At 36.4% G+C, this 9,606-nt stretch overlaps 2 protein-coding genes across 2 annotated transcripts in view; one reads left to right on the top strand and one right to left on the bottom strand.

Annotated features, from left to right (window-relative positions):
• The window catches only part of LOC107657457 (beta-1,4-galactosyltransferase 2-like), a 136,765-nt gene extending 133,296 nt beyond the window's left edge, over positions 1-3,469 (top strand). Inside the window, exon 7 of the mRNA XM_016445550.1 lies at positions 2,148-3,469. Coding sequence (XP_016301036.1) covers positions 2,148-2,298 — 151 coding nt within the window. The 3' untranslated portion in view covers positions 2,299-3,469. The remainder of the gene's footprint in view (positions 1-2,147) is intronic.
• Positions 3,470-7,520: 4,051 nt separating this feature from the next.
• The window catches only part of LOC107657421 (von Willebrand factor C domain-containing protein 2-like), a 6,428-nt gene continuing 4,342 nt past the window's right edge, over positions 7,521-9,606 (bottom strand). The window contains exon 3 of the mRNA XM_016445476.1: positions 7,521-8,341. Coding sequence (XP_016300962.1) covers positions 8,160-8,341 — 182 coding nt within the window. The 3' untranslated portion in view covers positions 7,521-8,159. The remainder of the gene's footprint in view (positions 8,342-9,606) is intronic.

Here is a 9,606-nt window from a genome sequence, read left to right as displayed (position 1 = left end):
TCAAAATCATCACAATTAAAAGAACCAAAGACTTAAACTACTTCAGTCTGTGTGCATTGAATTTATTTAATACACGAGTTTCACAATTTGAGTTGAATTACTGAAATAAATGAACTTTTCCACGACATTCTAATTTATTGAGATGCACCTGTATATTTTTGTATCGGGCAGCTAATACTTCCTCCACCATTTAAGCCGTGGTAACTTCAAGGTCCTGGCGCTTTAAGTGTTGTTTTGTTTTATTTCCCTGTCACACAGGTTTAGGTCATTTGTTTTTAAGACATGCTGCATGGAGATGCAGTATGACTAAGAAGAGTAACTGGCTGCGTTCTCCAAGTGCACCCTTATTTAAAAAGAAGAGTTGTTAGACTTGATGAATGGTTGCCCTCTCCTCAGCTCTGTTGCTGCCACAGCCGTCTTTATTTGGTCACTCCGCAGAAGAGCATCAGCCTCCATAATGAGATGTTATGCTTGCCGGAGGAACCAGGCTTCTATTCATCAACCTTCCTTCGTGCTGCTACACACCGGTCGGGTCCACATGAATATTAATTCTAGTTCAGTGTGAGCCCCATCAAATACTTTAATTTCATTCAAGCAGTGTACATAAATCATTATCTGCAGACTCCATAATAGCTTTCGTGGTACCTACATTGATATGGAAGTTGATAGCGTGGCATAAATCAAGCTACCCGTTAACGGACAACCTGAACTCCCTTTCCTACTTTTGTGGCATTTTTCAAAGTAAATGTGCTATTTATTAGTACAGATCTTCTTCGGTTAAGGCCGAAATGTTAAAATGTATATCATGTTAAGTGTCTTAAGAGATGAGAGGTTAAGATGTAATATAAAACACTGCTGGGGAAGTAGAGCTCCTGAATACTCCGGTATTTTGTTTTTCTAGCTGAGCTCATTAAATTTAAAGAACCTTTAATTTTATTGATAAACCATTGGGATTCTGATACGCACGCCCATGTCTCTTTTTCTCTTATTTTCCAGTGCCCACAGCATAAAGCTGTTTTTATTTCCTTTTTTTTTTTTTTTTTGATGTATTATAGTGTAAAAACTCTTATTATATAACAAACGTGTTTTGATACAGAGGAAATCTTTTATGAGGACCATTTGTTTTTTCCTTTGTGAGAATGATGCTCTTTGCACCTTTACAAATGTTATTTCACCCCCTGCTGGTTGACATTGGTATGTTAGTGTATGTATGTAAGTGATCCATATTATGATACTTAAATTGATTTGACATTGTCATTTGCTAGTGACTTACAAGTATGCGTTCTAACAGTTGAGTGGTAGAACATTTACAACAAACATTTGAGACTTGACACTTGAACCTTGCCAAGGTAATACTCCTCCCAAAACTTCTTGTTCCAAATCTGTATGTTGTTATTTTTTCCTTTACATATTTTTTTTCCAGTGAACATGGACTGTCAAAAAGCACTATAAAAGCACCAAAAATGATTCTGTGACCCAATCCGCTATATCCCAAGTCTCTTGAAGCCAAATTCTATATTCTGAGTTATGAATAGACCCAAAGGTAATGCTTTTAACTGATAACCTTCATCTGCAGATTTCTACTCAAACATTGCACATTTCGTGCAGGTCATGGCGTTTAGTTCTGAGACTAGTTCTAAGATTATTAGTCCATCAGGATTTTTGCAGTCAGAAAAAAAGTGCAAAAATGGTACCTTCAGAGCTACAGCAGCTTGTAACTGGGCCAGTACCCTTAAAGGTTCAACTTTGTACCTCATCTTCCTCCAAAAGTTGCATATTAGTACCTTAGAGTAGTAATACTGCATGTTCCCTTAAGGTGCTTCCATGAACCTTTGAGGGGTTAATAAGGTACAAAAATGTCTCTTTGAGGGTAGTGCACCACTGAGAAGCTATTGATGCCTTAAAAGTAACATTTTTGACTTTTTTTCTGGTCTGAATGTTTTGGAATATTGTGCGTGAGATGTATAGACCACATTTAGGGTTTATTTGCACTGCTTTTGTGCTTTTTGAAGCTGAACCAATCTATACCGTCATTGTATAGAAAAATAGATGTATGAGAAGATTCATCAAGTCCACTTTGAGTCCTTTTGTGTTTCTGAAAACCATGGCACAGCTAATACTGCTTGTATTTCTTCTTCTTTCTCCAGGTTCAGTAAGATCCAGAACACCAAGAACACCATGAGGAAGGATGGGATCAGCTCGCTGATGTACAGAGTGGTGTCTGTGAAGAAATATCCGCTCTACACTAACATTTCCGTAGAGATCGGCAAGCCTCCACCCAGACCCCTCAAAGGATAGAGAGCTTCCGGTTCTGGACCGAGGATACCATGACCTTCTTAAAGTTCAGCACACAAACACACACACACACACAAACTCTGCCCAGGGTCACCTTCCTATGATACAGCAGTGATATGCTGAACAGGTTAGTTCTCAGGAATACATGGAAGCGTGATGTGGATCCAACGATGTACTGTAGATTCATATCCTGATCCAGATCGAGATGTGCACAGTGTCTGGATGAACGGAAATATCATACTCCAATGGCTGTTTGGTTCAGACCTTGAGGATCAATTCAAGTTTTTAGGCTCTTAACGGGAGGATTGTTCCGTTCTGGTTTTGGTAAGTGACACTGATCTGCGAAGAACAGCCTGGTCACTTGATGTAAATCAGTCAGAACATACTGTACATTTCAAAAGCGAATGTGTCTTTGTTCCTGCGATGCTTGCAGTGTTCAAATCTCTTCTTTCGTATCTCGGATGTTGGTTGATCATGTGAGGTTGATTGATTGGTGCTTGAAGTTGGCTCCTTTGGATTGTGTCTCTATCTTGCGCTCTCTTTTATTTTGTATGGTCTCTTGGGACTAAGATGAATTTTGTCAACCGTGAAAACACTTCTCAGCATTTCTGGGGATGAAACCCTTGTTGGGATGTCTTCATGGGAACTTGGAGGACAACTATGTGATGTGATTAGACTGGATCTGGACTAGTCCTACAAGCACATGACTGTCAGTCAATATGGTACAAATGGATTGCTGTGTAGATGCCTGGAGAAACGGCAAGAACTTTTGCTGAGAGATAGAGGAGCTTCTGTAGAAGTTACTGATGATCAAACCTCTGTATCTATCACCACCTGCTCAAAACTGACTGTGCTACGAGCCACTCTTTCTTTGTTTACTTTCATTTGCCTCAAAGATTCATATTTAGATCTGTCATATGTCAAGGCTTTTTTAAAAACGTGAAGGATGAAGTTGGCGGTGGGTGCTTTGATGCCCATGTCATTCAGTTTTAGAGTCTCGCGCCTCTTTTGATGATCATCTTTGGAGGTGTTATTTAAATGATTCTCTGATATGTCCAATATCAAAAATATTCACCCAGGGTCCAAACTCAATGTTTTGCCACAACTTCCAATTCGAGATATTTGAGGAAATTTACAGACCGTATTGTAATTATTTGTTACAGGCCAATAATCAATATTGGCATTTTTTTTTTTTTATAAGAACATATTTTTGTTTATTATTAGCTGCCGTTTTTAGCATATTTGTAGGAGCACAGTTCACTAAGAAGCTAGTTCAGCCTTAACTGTGCAATAAAACTGTCAAAAACATGAAGACCTATAATTCTGTTCCTTCATGTTTTTGTTTTGATAGCTTAATGTGAATAATATTCATACGCTACCCTTTAAAAGTATGGGGTCAGTAAGATATATTTTTAAAGAAATTAATACTTTTGGTCAATTAATACTTACAGTAAAGACTTTTACATTGTTATAGTTTAAATTTCAAATAAATGCTCTTTGAATATCTGTTCATCAAAGATGAATCAAATGTTTGACAGTTTCTGCAAAAATATAAACCGTTTTCAACATTGGTACCAATGAGAAATGTTTCTTGAGTGCCAGATCAGCATATTAGAATGATTTCTGAAGCATCATATATGACACTAAAGCGTAATGGCTACTGAAAATCTTATTACAGGAATAAATTACAAACAAATTAAAATAGAAAACAGTTATTTTAAATGGTAATATTTCACGATATTACAGTTTTTACTGTATTTTCGATCAAATAAATGCAGCATTAAAGACTTCTTTCAAAATTTTGAACAGAGGACAAAAAACTTAACAGATAAAAATAAATGCTCTTTGAATATCTGTTCATCAAAGATGAATCAAATGTTTGACAGTTTCTGCAAAAATATAAACCGTTTTCAACATTGGTACCAATGAGAAATGTTTCTTGAGTGCCAGATCAGCATATTAGAATGATTTCTGAAGCATCATATATGACACTAAAGCGTAATGGCTACTGAAAATCTTATTACAGGAATAAATTACAAACAAATTAAAATAGAAAACAGTTATTTTAAATGGTAATATTTCACGATATTACAGTTTTTACTGTATTTTTGATCAAATAAATGCAGCATTAAAGACTTCTTTCAAAATTTTGAACAGAGTTCAAAACAGAGGACAAAAAACTTAACAGATAAAAACAAAAACATAGATGAATATAAGATTTATCTGGTTTCCATAATTTTCATAATTCATCATAATGTTATGTTAATTTTCACTTGTATTTGGTGTTTGGCTAATGTTAATTTTGGGCCCTGTATTCACCTCTTCCAAAAAGATCTGAATAACTGTATTGAACTGCTTTTCTTTACAATACTTTGCAAGCCTCTTAAAGTTGTTTTACCATTCCTTATTCCTTCTTCACCTTTTATTTTACTACCTGAAAACACCAAGCTGATGCCTTCAGATGTATTATTAGGGGCAAATGTGAGGAGAGTTCAAGCTCTTTTTTTCTCTCTTATCGGCTTTTCTGCGCCGTGTGCAGATGCTTCTTTTGTGCTATCAACGATTCTTTCAGCCCAGCACAGAGGAAGTCATTAATGAGAGTCCAGCCACTCTCCGTCCTTTTTAAAATACACATTTCCTCGTCTTTCTCCTCATGCCTTTCATTTTAGCCTCACCAACCCATTTCATTTCTGTGTGTGCATTTATGTTGTCTTAACTGCTTACCCAAGCAGTCACTGTGCCACTAACATTGTTTCCTTCTTAAGTATTTCATCATCTCTGTCTCATGGGTACCACTACCTGTCAGTTATAAGTGCATCACTTCTGCCACGTGGTGTTTGTACACTGGCCGTCAAGCGAAGTAACTGTTAATACTTACCTGACACAATTTTTGCCTCAAGCCCTTTGATTTTTCATGGATTAATAGCCTTAAAAGTTGACATCCATCTGTGCACACTATTCAGAACTAATCATTGATCATATTGAATCATATTTACTCTAGCTGTGACCTGCATTTCAAATGCTGAGAAACAGTGTTGTAGAATGCAGTGAATCCTAAACCTTCAACACAAATGAGATTTCAAGCCAGTATCCTTATTAAAAAGACATTATGCTCGTCCTGAAATGTCTTGGCGAATGAAATCGAAATCTGTTTCTGTTGGAGTAAATGAGATTACTTCCTTTTCCAGTTCATGTATCAAAGTGTGTTTTAAACTGAAGAAGAAACAATGTTGCAGAGCGCATTTACATTATCTTAATTTTTTTCTAAATGAAAAATGCAGTCCATATGGTGTATACGGAGTGAGCAGAACTAAGTCCAACATATTGAAGGCCTCACGCACATTGTTGCATGTAATCTGTCAGGCTTGATACAGCATGATAGTGTATAATGTGTAGCCATTCTTCTGAAAAATATTTGTTTTATATTGATTTAAAGGTGTACTCAGTCATTTTTGTTGGTTGCACTAATATGGCAGATTTATACTGCCAAGACTAATTTTTTCACAAAATTACTTAAATTATTCAGTATCTATATAACATTCAAAGGTTTTTGTTTTTTAAGGAAATTATACTTTTATTTAGCAAGGATGCATTTAAGTGATCAAAAGTGACAGTAAATAGATTTATTTAACTTTCAAATAAACACTGAACTTTTGAACTTTCTGTCTATCAATGAATCCTGTGTCAGTGTTTCCTCAAAAATATCCAGCGTATTAGAATGATTTCTGAAGGATCACGTGACTCTGAAGATTGGAGTAATGACTGCTAAAAATGTAGCTTTGCCATCACAGAAATACATTCGATTTTAACAGTTAACACTGTTAAAAATAGAAAACCGTTATTTTAAATTGTAATAACATTTCACAATAATACTGTTTTTACAGTAATTTGGATCAAATAAATGCAGTCTTTGTGAGCAAAAATGTTTGAAATATTACATATTTACATATATATAATTACGTATGAAATTACTGAGTACACCTTTAAGGGCTTCTAGTAAGGCCATGTATTTGGATGGTGTGAAATCTGTAGATATGGTTCTTATTAGTGAGGAAAATGATGAAATTTAAAAAAAAATTTAAGTTAGTCTGGTGATACAATCAATTATTTGATCTTAATTTTGCCCCGATGGCAAAAAAGTTGCTTATATTCTACAGTGTAGATACAGAATTGCATTATTCTTTAGTGTTTCGAATGGAATTTGATAATATTATAAAAGTGTATACATTTAGATCAGCTGATTTTTCCATTCCAAAGTTACTCATATTTCTTGTGCTAACAATGCAATCAAGTAAAGCTCGCACAGCTCTCATTACCAACCTTGCAAAGCACAAATGCAATCCTTGAGGTCAGGATGCTATTCTTCAGCAACTCTCGCTTTATAGTTTGCAAAATCACACCGGTGCCACAAATGAATATGCTTTTTATTTTGATGCCGTTCTTTTATATCACTCTTGGGTCAGCAAGCCCTCCCATCCTGAAAGCTTGCACACACAGACTTGTGTACGTAAAGCTCACCCTCTCTCCTCCATCACCCTTTTTGCCCTCAGTCGTTCTCTGGAAAGAACTCCATCTGCGCTCGATGCTTATTAATGTGAGAGAGGGACAAAAGTGGGCAAGTATTCCACACCTACACAATGACTTGCTTAAGAAACTACTGACGGCCTCAGGTCTTCATGCCTGGGGTGCATTTTTAAAGACTTACTGTGTCTATCAAGGTTTTTTGTACATTGAATGTCAAAATACTATATCTTATATAGAATGCATTATGTCATATCAAACATACTTTTTGTATACAATCAATAAATCTGATGCTACAAGAATCTGATGATGGGTTACTCTTTAAATGCCGAGTTTCTTCGTTGGAACGAATGTAGAATGCCATATTATAATGTTGTTGTTGTGTGTATGGAATATGGAATCTATAAGAAGTCATTTATGAGGCAAAACGGATCAGAACAAAGTAATAAATCTCATATTTACACCTGATTATTTCAACACCCACCTTACCAGCACCCGTCCAAATCAGTGCTCAGGGACATGGCAGTTTATTGGAAAGGGAGCATCGTATCTCTAAACTGTCAGCCTTGTGCAGGAAACTCAATAATCTGCCTCTCAAAAAGTTATTTTTTATGTGACAGATGTTGCAATAAACTAGTAGAAATAACAACAAACATCCTCTAACTTCATATATGGGATAATAAGACAAGACACTTGTAGATCACTTGTGGTTTAATTATATTTGTGTACATTCTGTCAGTGCTGCAAATACAGTCCTCGGAAAAAAAAAGTAATATTACCACAGCTTTTAAAATGAGGTGTCAGAACAGAAATCAAGCAAAAATTAGCCTGCTTTATTTATACATGATTCATTTATGATATGTTTGTTTGCATTTCGTGCTACATTAGCTGTTTCCATGCCTGCATGGCAGTAATGTAAGTCTTGCATTCTCAGTACTTTGGTTTTCAGGCTTTTGAAGCAGAAAATAATGTGTAAAAACACCAATAAAAAATGTAGTTTCGCGGATGATCATTGCATTTGCCGGTGCAAGTGTGCACTACACAGTACCCAATGTACTGTAGATGTTAATATGCTCGCATGTCCAAAAAGGTGTCTCAGTACTAAGCTCTATTGTCTGTTTTATTAGGGAATATCCCTTAGTAAGTCATTGTACTTTAACAAATGGATGTTAAATTGTTAGTTAACATAAGAAGAAGAATAATAGAATTTTTTAATCATATAAAGCTTGTAGCCTAAATAGCCTCCACACTTTCTTCTGCAAGTGTGGTTTAAATATCTGCCGAGATTTGTCATCCATTGTATAAACAAGGATGAAAGATGACCCTGTTTTTTATCTCTTTTCTCAGTTTAGCCCCTTGTCTGGCTGGCAGTTGTGCACATGGGAACACGTTGCCAAGCGGTTGCCTTCCCAGTAACTTGCATCCTGACCGTCATGACATCGACATTTGGTACAGGAGTCGACCCACGCTGGCTCACCTCCAGGGATCACTTGGGTCCTAGAGGCATTCACGTAACAGTTGGGCCCTGGAGCCACAAAGAGAGAGATGATTAATGAGGCCCATTGTCTGTAGTTAAAGGTGAACTGTGACATTTTTTCAAAGTTAAAATATGTTTTGCTGTCCCATCCTAATAAACAGAGACAGTTATATGTAAGCAATACACAGGTTGTAAACACAGTGCCACTATTAAAGGTGGAAATCTTGTCATCATTTAATCACCCTCATGTCGTTCCAAACCCGTGTTTCTTTCTTCGTTACATAAGTTTCTTTCTTATGTTGAACACCAAAGAAGATATTTTGAAGAATTTTGAAACACCAAACAGTTGTTAGTCCCCACTGACTTAGGAAAAGAAATAGTATGGAAATCAATTTCCATCAATTACCAGCATTCTTCAAAATATCTTAGTTTATGTTTAACATAAGAAAGAAACTTATACAGGTTTGGAATGACATGAGGGTGAGTAAATGATGACAAAATTATAATTTTTGGGTGAACTATTCCTTTAAAGGAGTCATATGATGCCCAAGTTGATATGATTCTTTAGGGTCTTAATGAAAAGTCTGTAACATAGTTTGGTTAAAATTTCTCAATGGTAGTGTAAAAACACCTTTTTTTACCCTGTCAAAAACAGCTCTTTTCAGATCAAGCCGTTTTTGTAGCATTTCCCTTTAAATGTTAATGAGCTCTGCTGACCCCGCCCCTCGCTTCCCAGCTGCTCTCAGAGAGACTGTTTACTTTATGTTCATCGTGAAACTTGCTAATTAGCACATTATTAGGAAAGGCGATTTGCAAAGATTCATTACAAAACATTATACTCACTTCTTCTGTAGATGAGGCTGGATCATGAATGATTCACGCGAACATAGACGCATTTAGGCAGATCAGGGGAGCATTCACTTCAGAAACAATCGAAATCCACTGCAAGTTCAGCGGCTCAGATGTCAGGAGTAAATGACGACTGCTATGTTCATTATTACATCCAACAACAGAACACCTCAATCGCTTGTTAGGAGTCATTCTTGTCTACATCTGCTCCGGCGGTGAAACAATGGTGGACTGATGACAGCTCACTCAGGGCGGGTCTAAGGTAAGACACCAGTCCAGTCTGTGCTGAAACGCTACTGTCAATCAAACTATCATGGGAGGGGTCTGTCTGTGTGAAGTCACACAGACAGGCATCTGAGATCGGCTCGATCTGAGAAAGGGGAAAACATTTAACAAGATTAAAAAAAAAAACACTGGGTGGATTTTTATCATTATAGGGTGGTTGTGTACACACACTGCCAACA

Source organism: Sinocyclocheilus anshuiensis, unplaced genomic scaffold (assembly GCF_001515605.1).
Source record: "Sinocyclocheilus anshuiensis isolate Anshui unplaced genomic scaffold, SAMN03320099.WGS_v1.1 scaffold155, whole genome shotgun sequence".
Lineage (NCBI taxonomy): Eukaryota > Metazoa > Chordata > Actinopteri > Cypriniformes > Cyprinidae > Sinocyclocheilus > Sinocyclocheilus anshuiensis.
This window is presented reverse-complemented; position numbering and strand designations above follow the sequence as displayed.